This window comes from Felis catus, chromosome B1 (assembly GCF_018350175.1).
Source record: "Felis catus isolate Fca126 chromosome B1, F.catus_Fca126_mat1.0, whole genome shotgun sequence".
NCBI classification, from domain to species: domain Eukaryota; kingdom Metazoa; phylum Chordata; class Mammalia; order Carnivora; family Felidae; genus Felis; species Felis catus.
The window spans coordinates 172,545,584-172,558,558 of NC_058371.1; the positions used below are offsets into that span (position 1 = coordinate 172,545,584).

Consider the following 12,975-nt stretch of genomic DNA (forward strand, 5'->3'; position numbering starts at 1 on the left):
TTGCACTCCCACCACCAGTGCAAAAGAGATCCTCTTTCTCTGCCCTCACCAACATCTGTTGTTGCCTGAGTTGTTAATGTGAGCCATTCTGACAGGTGTAAGGTGGTATCTCATTGTGGTTTTGATTTGTATTTCCCTGATGATGAGTGATGTGGAGCATTTTTTAATGCGTCTGTCAGCCATTTGGATGTCTTCTTTGGAGAAGTGTCTATTCATGTCTTTGGCCCATTTCTTCACTGCATTATTTGGTTTTTGGGTGTTGAGTTTGATCAGTTCTTTATAGGTTTTGGATACTAACCCTTTATCTGATTGTCATTTGCAAATATCTTCTCCCATTCTATTGGCTGTCTTTTAGTTTTGCTGACTGTTTCCTTCACTGTGCAGAAGCTTTTTATTTTGATGAGATCCCAATAGTTCATTTTTGTTTTGGTTTCCCTTGCCTCAGGAGACACGTTGAGTAAGAAGTTGATGTGGCCAAGGTCAAAGAGGTTTTTGCCTGCTTTCTCCTCAAGGATTTGATGGCTTGCTGTCTTACGTTTAGGTCTTTCATCCACTTTGAGTTTATTTTTGTGTGTGGTGTAAGAAAGTGGTCCTGTCCAGTTTTCCCAGCACCACTTGCTGAAGAGACTGTCTTTATTCCATTGGATATTCTTTCCTGCTTTGTCAAAGATCAGTTGGCCATATGTTTGTGGGTCCTTTTCTGGGTTCTCTATTCTGTTCCATTGATCTGAGTGTCTGTTCTTCTGCCAGTACTATACTGTCTTGATGATTACAGCTTTGTAAAACATCTTGAAGTCCAGGATTGTGATGCCTCCAGCTCTGGTTTTCTTTTTCAAGATTGCTTTTGGTTATTCCGGGTCTTTTCTGGTTCCATACAAATTCTAGGATTGTTTGTTCTAGCTCTGTGAAGAATGCGGTTGTTATTTTGATAGGGATTGCATTGACTATGTAGATTGCTTTGGGTAGTATTGACATTTTTAACAGTATCTGTTCTTCCTATCCAGGAGCATGAATCTTTTCCCATTTTTTTTCTGTCTTCTTCAATTTCTTTCATAAGCTTTCTATAGTTTTCAGTGTATAGATTTTCACCTTTTTGGTTAGATTTATTCTTAGGTATTTTATGGTTTTTGGTGCAATTGTAAATGGGATCACTTCTGTGATTTCTCTTTCTGTTGCTTCATTATTGGTGTACAGGAATACAACCTATTTCTGTACATTGACTTTATATCCTGCGACATTGCTAAATTCATGGATCAGTTCTGGCAGTTTTTTGGTGGAATCTTTTGGGTTTTCCATATAGAGTATCATGCCATCTGCAAAGAGTGAAAGTTGACCTCCTCCTGCCCGAGTTGGATGCCTTTTATTTCTTTGTGTTGTCTGATTGCTCAGGCTAAGTCTTCCAATACTATGCTGAGTAACAGTGGCAAGAGTGGACATGCCTGTTTTGTTCCCGACCTTAGGGGAAAAGCTCTCAGTTTTTCCCCATTGAGGATGATATTAGTGGTGGGTCTTTCATATATGGCTTTTATGATCTTGAGGTATGATCCTTCTATTCCTACTTTCTTGAGGGTTTTTATCCAGAAAGGATGCTGTATTTTGTCAAATGTTTTCCCTGCATCTATTGAGAGGATCATTTGGTTCTTGTCCTTTCTTTTATTAATGTGATGTATTGCATTGATTGTTTTGCAGATATTGAACCAGCCCTATATCGCAGGTATAAATCCCACTTGGTCGTGGTGAATAATTTTTTTAATGTATTGTTGGATCTTATTGGCTAGTATCTTGTTGAGAAATTTTGCATCCATGTTCATCAGGGAAATTGGTCTATAGTTCTCCTTTTTAGTGGGGTCTTTGTCTGGTTTTGGAATCAAGGTAATGCTGGCTTCATAGAATGAGTTTGGAAGTTTTCCTTCCATTTCTATTTTTTGAAATAGCTTCAAAAAAATAGGTGTTAACTCTTCTTTAAATGTTTGGTAGGTTTCCCCTGGAAAGCAACCTGGCCCTGGAGTCTTGTTTTTTGGGAGATTCTTATTTCTAACTCAATTTCTTTACTGGTTATGGGTCTGTTCAAATTTTCTATTTCTTCCTGTTTCAGTTTTGATAGTGTATATGTTCCTAGGAATTTGTCCATTTCTTCCAGATTGCCCAATTTATTGGTGTATAATTGCTCATAATATTCTCTTATTATTGTTTGTATTTCTGCTGTGTTGGCTGTGATCTCTCCTCTTTCATTCTTGATTTTATTTATTTGGGTTCTTTCCTTTTTCTTTTTCATCAAACTGGCTAGGTGTTTATCAATTTTGTTAATTCTTTCAAAGAACAAGCTTCTGGTTTCATTGATCTGTTCTATTGTTTTTTTTGTTTGGTTCTATAGCATTGATTTCTGCTCTAATCTTTATTATTTCCTGCCTTCTGCTGTTTTTGGGTTTTGTTTGCTGTTCTTTTTCCAGCTCTTTAAGGTGTAAGATTAGGTTGTGTATTTGAGACTTTCTTCCTTCTTTAGGAAGGCCTAGATTGCTATATGCTTCCCTCTTATGACCACTTTTGCTGCATCCCAGAGGTTTTGGGCTGTGGTGTTATCATTTTCATTGGCTTCCACGTACTTTTAAATTTCCTCTTTAACTTCTTGGTTAGTCCATTCATTCTTTGGTAGGATGTTCTTTAGTCTCCTAGTATTTGTTATCTTTCCAAATTTTTCTTGTGGTTGATTTTGAGTTTCATAGTGTTGTGGTCTGAAAACATGCACAGTATGATCTCGATCTTTTTGTACTTGCTGAGGGCTGATTTGTGTCCCAGTATATGATCTATCCTAAGGACTGTTCCGTGTGCACTGGAGAAGAATGTGTATTCTGCTGCCTTAGGATGAAATGTTCTGTATATCTCATAAGTCCATCTTGTCTAGTGTGTCATTCAAAGCCATTGTTTCCTTGTTGATTTTCTGTTTAGATGATCTTTACATTGTTGTAAGTGGGGTGTTGAAGTCCCCTACTACTATGGTATTATTATCAATGAGTTTCTTTAGGTTTGTGATTGATTTAATTATTTGGATGCTTGCACATTTGGGGCACAGATGTTTACAACTGTTAGGTCTTCCTGGTCAATATACCTCTTAATTATGATATAATGCCCTTCTTCATCCCTTGTTAGAGCCTTTATTTTAAAATCTAGATTGCCTGATATAAGTATGGCTATTCTGGCTTTCTCTTGGTGACCATTAGCATGATAGATGTTTCTCCATCCCCTTATTTTCAATCTGAATGTGTCTTTAGGTTTAAACTGGGTCTCTTGTAAACAGCATATAGATGGATCTTGTTTTCTTATCCATTCTGTTACCCTATGTCTTTTGATTGGAGCGTTTAGTCCACTGACATTTAGAGTGAGTACTGAAATTTATTGCCATTATGTTGCCTGTAGAGTTGTTCTCTGGTCCTTTCTAGTTTTTGTTGCTTTTGGTCTTTTTTGTTTTTTTTTTCCCTTGTCTTTTCTCCCCTCAGAGAGTCCCCCTTAAAATTTCTTGCAGGGCTGGTTTAGTTGTCATGAACTCCTTTAGTTCTTGTTTGTCTGGGAAACTTTTTTTTCTATTATTTTTTTTTAATATATGAAATTTATCGTCAAATTGGTTTCCATACAACACCCAGTGCTCATCCCAAAAGATGCCCTCTTCAATACCCATCACCTACTCTCCTCTCCCTCCCACCCCCCATTAACCCTCAGTTCGTTCTCAGTTTTTAAGAGTATTTTATGCTTTGGCTGTCTGCCACTCTAACCTCTTTTTTTTTTTTCCTTCCCCTCCCCCATGGGTTTCTGTTAAGTTTCTCAGGATCCCACATAAGAGTGAAAACATATGGTATCTGTCTTTCTCTGTATGGCTTATTTCACTTAGCATCACACTCTCCAGTGGGAAACTTTTTCTCTCTCCTTCTATTTTGAATGACAGCCGTGCTGGATAAAGAATTCTTGGTTGCATATTTTTCTGATTCACCACATTGAGTATATCCTGCCACTCTTTTCTGGCCCAAGTTTCTGTGGATAGGTCTGCTCAAACCTGATCTGTCTTCCTTTGCAGGTTAAGGGCTTTTTTCCCTTGCTGCTTTCATGATTCTTTCATTTTCTGTGTACTTTGTGAATTTGACTGATAATGCTTTGTTGATGATTGGTTTTTGTTGAATCTAATGAGAGTTCTCTGTGCTTCCTGGATTTTGATGTCTGTGTTATGTCTTTTCCCAGGTTAGGAAAGTTTTGTGCTATCATTTGCTCACATAAACCTTCTACCCCTTTTCTCTCTTTTCATCTTCTGGGACCTCTATGATTCTGATGTTATTCCTTTTTAGGGATTTAGTGAGTCCTCTAGTAATACACATTTGTAATTGCTCAAAGGTAGTGTGTAGTATAATCAACATTCACACCATACTGCTGTTAACTATTGGTTTCCTTTCAAATGGTATTAGTGGCATTACCAATGCAATGGGATTAATTCATCAATTAGAAAAGGACTATTATATAACAATATACATTTTATTATTTATTTGTTGATATACCTATTTCAGAATGCTGTCCATTCCATTCTAATTCATTTTAAGTGAAAATCAAGTCTCTCAACAACTTACAGAAAGACTACTGAACTCAAGGTTAAACACAAAGTGCTTTTCAAAAGTATTATTTGGTTTTAAAGCAGGGATTTTAACAGAATTCAATGTTTTTTTCAAGGTTTTCTAGATCAAGAAACAAAATTTAAAATTAAATGCTTGTATTTATTTCATAAATCCATAATGTCATTAGATATTTGTAATAATATACCCAGTCTTAGACTTTTTGGTGGAGGTTAAATAACTTGTGCCAGGTCACATTCGTGGCAGCCAGAATGAGCACCAGTTTCCAGATTTCAGGATAACAAGAAGGAACTCTTCATCCTCTCCTACCTGTGCTCACAGAGGACGAGTAAACATCCCCAATACATGCATCATTTACTGACTGTAACAACTGAATTCACTACGTGGTAGTATGCTTACTCTCTTTTGTGTTGTTGTGATGAGCACCAGGTGTTTTATGGAAGTGTTGAATCACTATATTGTGTACCTTGAAGCTAATATAACACTGTATGTTAACTCACTGGAATTAAAATAAAACCTTAAAATCTATTTTGTAATATAAATAGCTATCACGCTACCAAACACTTGCTAGCATTATGCCTTTCCTCCTTTTGGAATTAGGTTTTAAGCAAATGAAATTACTGAGGGATTTGTTTAAATTGAAGATTGAATTTTGTGATACATTTTCATCGAGTTCCCATAGCAACAATTCAAGTCAAACAATCTTCCTCTAAATGACTTACTGTTGTTAGACTTAAATTTCATGTCTCTGTTCAAACTGAATAATGTCAAATAAAGGTCTTGAGAAAAAAAATACCCAACTAATTGGATATGAAAATAGTTTTAAAAACATTGACCTGAATCAATAATATTGTAATAACTCTGTATGGCTATAGAAAGTAACTACACTTATCACGGTAAGCATGGCATAATGTATAGAATTGTTGAATCCCTACATTGTATACCTGAAACTAAACACTGCAAGCCAACTCTACTTTAATAAAAAATAAGCCAATTTAATTTAAGTCTAAGCCATTATGTCTAAGCAGCCACTGTGCCTCTACTGTAAACAACAGGCGTGACCTCAGTGCATTCCTTCCTAAGAAAGAGGTATTACTTAAATTATGAACGGATTATGAAGAAAAGAAAACCAGCTTTACTTTATTTATATTCATCTTACTCCCCAAATTATTTGAAACTGAGGTTTAAGATCAAAATGAGAAATCTGCAGGGAAAGATAAAGACTGAGATGGGGGGGGGAAAAAATCTCCCCTGGGATTTAATTTAGAAGACACTAGATCTGTATGGTTTTGCCCTGTCATACAATCTCTAGCTTTTTACTCGAAGCACTATAGCCATTATAAACAAGCAACATTTCCGAGAAGTGACGACACCACAGGGGAAAAATGAATCATAAAGGTTGTACTTTTGTATGAGTGCTTGTATTCCCTCACATCAATCCCTACTGTGTCAAATAGAGTAAATCTCTATAGTGATGGTAACGATGATGACACCATTTATTGACTGGGTATACTATGTGTCAGTTTTAAGCACTAAACTGCGATTAACTCATTTAATCCTCACATCAAGCTTATGAAGTTGGTGGAATTATTCTTCCCAGTTGTTGCAAACATCTGTTCTCACAATTCTTTCCAAATCTTTGTTTCTGTAGTGAAAGATTCTTAAAGTACCTGTCAGTCCCTTCACAGACAAACCAATTCAGTGGAAGGATGGGGGATGGAAGACAAGGTAGACAAAAACATCTCCTGAATGTTGATAAAATAGTAGTATGGATAACTGGTATAAATGTGTGTGAATGTTCACACTCTCTCTTCTCTCAGAAGCTGTACTGTCCTGATTGTAGCAGGTCAAGCAATCTTGGCCCAGCTGTGGAGACCTAACTGCCTTGGTGTGACAAGATGGTCATTCCTTAAAAATCCAAATATCCTCCTTTGCGCAAACCTTCCTACTATGAAGACTGTGGGACCTGGTCCTAACAATATGCCTTCAACATGCTCTTCTTTTCTTGGTATCCTAGAGCAATCTGTACCCATTATCCTCCAGGTTTCTGAATGAGAACCTCCTCTGCAATTTACTTTGTGCACATAATTTGCTACAGTTAACAAGAACATCTTTCTACATAGCTAAAAACCCTTCTTATATATAACCAGATTTATCTTTAATAAAAAGCCTCCCTTTCATTCTATCATCTGTACTAGTATTGTACCAATACCCCACAGTCACCATCACCAATTTCCATCAGTGAATATGTAGGCAATTCTGAAATACACCCAGGTGCTACAAAGGAAAATGTAGGGGAAATCCTGCTTTAAAAAGTGGCAGATCTGAAAACCTTGAATACAACAGTCCCAGGCCACTGCTCTGCTTCTCAGCAACTACAATAACTTCAGGCTTGACTCATATATCCAGGAGAAATATTACTTGGTGATTCCCCTCATAACTCAATGAAAATATTTTGCATTAGACAGTAAACCTGGACCTCACAACATATGGCAGAGCCATGGGGAAACAGCAACATGTAGATAAGCCCACAACAATAAGGAATGGGGTAAAGAGCATATATGCCTTTCTGCTTTTCAGAAAATACATACCATAGTATAATTGTGAGCCACTTTATGCAAATCTGTACAACCTTGGGCATCAGCAAAAGAACGGATTCCAAGACAGTTGGATGGGTGAAGCTGTTTCATTAAAAACTTACAGCAAGCTTCTACAACCTGTGAAAGCTGAAGAAGGCAAGCTGTAGATAGCAGGCACTCAATATTATCTTCTTTTAATTCAAGGCGGCCTTAATGATAAAAAGAAATTCCATTAACTACAGAGCTATATTAACTTTAATTTATAAAATAATCAATGTTAATAGTAATAATTCTAAACAAGAGTTCATTACATGAATTCCAGACCTAGATGGTTTAAGATAGTCCAAAAAGAAAAGTACTAAATACAAAAAAAAAAAAAATCATTAGCTCTTTGACTTCTATTAAAATAAAAAACTAATGGTTTATTTTCAGAATTTTTTTTTCAGAATTTTTAAATGATGCTTTAGGTAGCATATCTAATTTTAAGTGCAAATAATTTATAAACATTACATAATTCATCTAATTATTATATTAACATTTAAAAATACCAATCATAAGCTTAGTTATGATAACCACTTTAAAGATTCTAATATAAAGATTTTAACTTATGAAGTATCATTAGGGGTGATGACAACAACAGAATTAACTGTTAGCTGTGGCAGGCTTTGCTAGAAGCAGAAATCTGAAATCTAAGAATATAACATAACCTTAAGAGGTTTTAAATTTACATTTTCAGACTTATTACCTGTATACGCATACTGAATCAAGGACCATAGTGAATTAGGTTCAACACCTTCCATTTTTATTTCCTCTTGTCTTGCTTCCCTGACATCATTAGTAAACATGGCAGCAAAATAATCAGAGACAGAGGAGAGCACCAATCTGAGAACATATCAGAAGAAGAAAAAATCAGTGACCACATTATAAAGTTGATGTTCATCAATAAATGCTGCTGCTTCTCTTTCTCTCTTTCCTTCTTTTTTTTTTAATTTGTTACCCATAGAAAGTGCATGGCACTGGGAAATGCATTTTAAGTTTGACAAATTGCTTTATGCTCTAGTTCCTTCCTTGGAATAATAAATTACCATTACTGAAAATTTTCTGCTGAGGTAAATGATTTACCCATTCATTACTCAAATATCACTTTAAAACATCCAGAAGAAAAGCTAAAGCCCACAGCATGAAATTGACCATATAAAAAAAGAAAGTGTAGAGTTTATTTTCTGTTTATCACTTTTGGAAATAACCTAAGGTTTTGTGTGTGTGTTTTTTTAAATTTAATTGTAGAAACAGTAAATATATGGGAGACATTTGAGAATGGTTTTAGCAGGTTATTTTTAACTTTTGTGATTTTTTATTACTGTATATTATAATGTTCATATTTTGTTATTATAGTATTTGTTGTAATACTATAAAACTATAATACTTTTGTAATAGTACATTATTATATATTATCTATATCTGATCAGATTTTTGATAGTCATGTATGAAGAAAAATAGGTTATACATATATATTTTGAAATGTGCATTTTTTATTTGATGTCTTGGAGACACTGCCATGTCAGCACACTTATATAGATTTTTTTTTTTTTGAAGAAATATTAACAGATAATAGTTGAAGCTCCCTCTGTGTTCCCCTCTACTTCCACTCTCCTCCCTCCCCAGGTGTGCAGTGCTAAGTCACAGGTTTACCAGATTGCTCTCCAAGGTGCTATCCCAATTTAGACCCCCACCAGCACTGTATGAAAGAGAACATTTTCCCACAACATTGTCAGATGTTAAATTTGGGGGCCATGTGCAAGGTGTTAAGGGGCATCTCACTGTTGTTTAAAAAAATTTTTTTTTAATGCTTATTTTATTTTTGAAAGAGAGAGACAGAGCGTGAGTGGGGAAGGGGCAGAGAGAGAGGGAGACACAGAATCTGAAGCAGGCTCCAGGCTCTGAGCTGTCAGCAGTCATGAACTCATGAACTTGAGCTCATGACCTGTGAGCTCATGACCTGAGTGGAAGTTAGACGCTTAACCGACTGAACCACCCAGGTGCCCCTCGTTGTTTTAATTTTCATTCCTCTGATTGCTAGTGAGATTGAAGGTCTTTTCTTTCTTTTTTTTTTTTTTTTCAACGTTTATTTATTTTTGGGACAGAGAGAGACAGAGCATGAACGGGGGAGGGGCAGAGAGAGAGGGAGACACAGAATCGGAAACAGGCTCCAGGCTCTGAGCCATCAGCCCAGAGCCCGATGCGGGGCTCGAACTCACGGACCGCGAGATCGTGACCTGGCTGAAGTCGGATGCTTAACAGACTGCGCCACCCAGGCGCCCCTTGAAGGTCTTTTCAAACAGTCATTGGTCATTCAGGTTTCCTCTGAGAACTGCCTATTCATTTATTTCATTTATTCACCAAACCAATTCATACCTAATAAGAACTGGGCACTGTTCTAGATATTGTCAGTATAAACAACAGACAAAAGATCCCTTCTCTCATGGAGTCTTACATTCTAGAGGGAAGGGAAATAAATAATAAACAGCAGAAGTAAATGCAATAGTGAATTAAAGAGTGGTAAGTGCTAAGGGGGAAAGGGAGGATAAGGGCAAATGGGGAGTAGGCAGTTGGGTTAAATAAGTGGTCTTACTGCAAAGTGGCACTTGGGCAAAGACTTGAAGGAGGTGCGGGAATTAGCCATACAGGTGCCTAGGAATAGCATTCAGGCAAAGTAGCAGCCAATGCAAAAGCAAAAACCCAAAGGTAGCAGTGGCATGCCTGGCACATACAAGGAACATGGGGGCTGTGAGTGCACGAGGACAGGAGCTGGACAGAGCATAAGAAGGCACTGGTAATCACACAGGCCACTGTGAGGACTTGGGCTTTCACAATCAGCGACGTGAAGAGTCACTGAAAAGTCTGATTGCAGGAGTGACTGTATCTGAGTTCTTTTTTAAAGGATCACTCAGGTAGCTGTGTAGAAAAAAAAGAATGTAGGGGGAAAAGGTGAAAGCAGGGAGACCAGTTGGCAGTTTCTGGCACTGGTAACCTGAGTTAGATGGTGAGAGTTTACACATACGTGGAAGGGAAGGTAATGAACTCTGTTTTAGAAATAACAGAATTTGAGGGGCCTCTATGAAATGCAGGTTGAAGTGTCTTTTCTAATAAACCAATGCTTTTTGTCACAGTATCTAGTAGCATCTCAATAAATGTATACTCATTGAATCACTGGAAACTAAGAACAAGCCCATTTTTCCTAATGATTTCACTTCCACTTTGGAAAGTATAAGAAAACCTTTGAGACAGAGTGTTAATTAGTTTTTGAAAGCATTAAAAAAAAAACAACCCTTTGAGGTCCTCACAGTGATTAACACTGAACAATTGAATATGGAATTATGAAAAGAAACAATGAAATATTCTTTATTAAACACCTCTCTTTTCCTTTTCTTATTTCAAAAAATAGTAGCATCACTGCTTTTCATATTTCTTAGAGAAGTCAGCAAATAGAAGTTGGAACAGGTGTCACTATTTTAAAACTCTTCACAGGTTTTGCCATTTCCTTCCACTAGCTTTTTTGCTTCTAAATACTCACAGCTCTCATTTCCACTGAGTTTGTTTAAAGTTATTTAATAGGCAGAATTTAGGAGGAAAGCTGCTCATAGTAGCTGAAATCTATACCAAACAATACTGACCAATCTGAGGCTAGTGTGCTCTGTTTTTGTCATTCTGCAGAGGGAAAGTGACCCTTCTGGGGTCATTTAATGTGTAATAATTTCACATGCACTGTTTTCTTTGTAGAAATTCCATGAAAGATACCCTTTCCCAAAAGCATCCTATCCTAATAGTTAGTTGGAACAAATTATCTCAACATACATCACTAAGTTAGCAAGGAAATACTTCTCACATATAGAGACTTAGAAAACAATTTACCTGTGAGCTGGAATTCTGCGATCACCAGCAACTAGAATTACATCACATAACTGTTTATGTCTCAAATAGTTTTCCATCTTTTTAAATGTTTGCTCCGCATGATTAAGGGCTTGGAAAAATTCATCTGATGAACATGGCTCCATAGTATGGCAGGATGATAATGTCTGACTACTGTTGGAAGTCCTGAAAAGAAAGAGAACACACCTTTTGAAATATTACTATCACATTGAAAATATATTTTCTATCACGTCCCTTAAAACCCTTTAAATGTAATAGAAATAATTGATGCTATCAGTCAACAGTAACGTGTAATGATTCATTTTTGCCTTTTAAATTCAATGATGGCTCAAAAAATTCATGTGTCTTGTAAAAATTGTGAGTGAATGTGACACCTATTAGTAACTATACATACTCTTTGTGGTGTCTGTTTTTGAGATCTTTTTACTGGTCAACATAATATCTCTGTTGAAAAAGAGCTAAGTTATATTCATAATGATAGTTGTATCTCCTAACATTATATTTCAGGGTGTAAGATATTATTCTTTGAAGGCAGGAAGGCAATGAAACTATTTTAGAGATATAAATCCAAGCCACCCTTTATTTAAAAATGGGTTATATTCCACAGTTCATTTTATAGGGTAACTGTTTAGAATATAAAACATAGTTGACCTGTGACTAATACAGGTTTGAATTGTGTGGGTCCATTTACACGTGGATTTTTTTCAGTACACAGTACAGTACTAAAAATGTATTTTCTCCTTATGATATATATATATATATATTTTTTTTTTTTTTTTTTTTTTGAGAGAGAGAGCACATGCAGGGGAGGAGCAGAGAGAGGGCACAGAGGTAACAGCTCTGCTGTGTGGGGCCTGAACTCAAAAACTGTGAGATCATGACCTGAGCTGAAGTCCACACTCAACCAACTGAGCCACCCAGGTGCCCCTCTTCCTTATGATATTATTAACATTTTCTTTACTCTCTAGCTTACTTTACTACAAGAATACAGTATATAATATATATAATATACAAAATATATGTTAATTGACTGTTATTTTTAAGGTTTCTAGTCAAGAGCAGACTATAGTTAAGTTTTCAGGGAATCAAAAGTTGTATGGGGATTTTCAAATGTGTGTGGTTGGTATCCCTAATTCCCATATTGTTCAAGGGTCAACTGTACACTGTCATAAAAATAATGTTATAAATAATTCATTTGACCCTCTAGTCATTCTTCAAAAGCCCAGGTAAACTACAACTTATATTATAGGTAAAGGAAATTTGATGGTCTAACCCAGATATCTAAAAATTATTTGAGATTTCCAAATTATAATTTGAAAAGTGTGAATTTTCATATGATTTACTGATGGAAATGGTGAAAAAGTAAAAAGGTTAACATCAAGAATTAAGTTCTAGGTCCACCCCTCTCCACCACCCCCACGATCACTTGAATCACATAATCAACATCCATTGGCTATGCAATTAATTACATAACCACTGACTATGCCATAACTTAGCTCTCATTTCTTGCCAGATCTACTTTTAGGGATAATTATGATTTTGACAAATGCTTTGTTGATTCAATTCTCATCGTATCTTAAGAGAATATTCTTAATATAAACCACTAATAATCTTACCAAAAAAGAAAAAGTCATTGTATCTTTTATGTTTAAGGTAAAGAGAACTGAAGCCAAGGACAGCAAGTGCCTTGCCAGGAGTCATGCAGTTCATACATGACAGAAACAGGCCTGTCACAGAGACCACTGTATGTTCACCTTTAAAACCCTTTTACTTTTACTTGTGAGAATATAGCTAGACTGCATCTCCCAGCCTCTGTCAGAGATAGGTGTGGTCTTATTATAGAAATGAACTGTGTC

At 36.1% G+C, this 12,975-nt stretch overlaps 1 protein-coding gene across 8 annotated transcripts in view; it reads right to left on the reverse strand.

Annotated features, from left to right (window-relative positions):
* The window catches only part of KLHL5 (kelch like family member 5), a 98,124-nt gene that overhangs the window by 49,976 nt on the left and 35,173 nt on the right, over positions 1-12,975 (reverse strand). For all 8 annotated transcript variants that reach the window (XM_019829631.3, XM_023253194.2, XM_023253193.2 and 5 more), the window contains 3 exons: positions 11,102-11,284; positions 7,935-8,071; positions 7,202-7,398 (listed from right to left, as the gene is read on the reverse strand). In XM_019829631.3, the coding sequence (XP_019685190.1) occupies positions 7,202-7,398; positions 7,935-8,071; positions 11,102-11,244 (477 nt within the window). In that variant the 5' untranslated portion in view covers positions 11,245-11,284. The remainder of the gene's footprint in view (positions 1-7,201; positions 7,399-7,934; positions 8,072-11,101; positions 11,285-12,975) is intronic.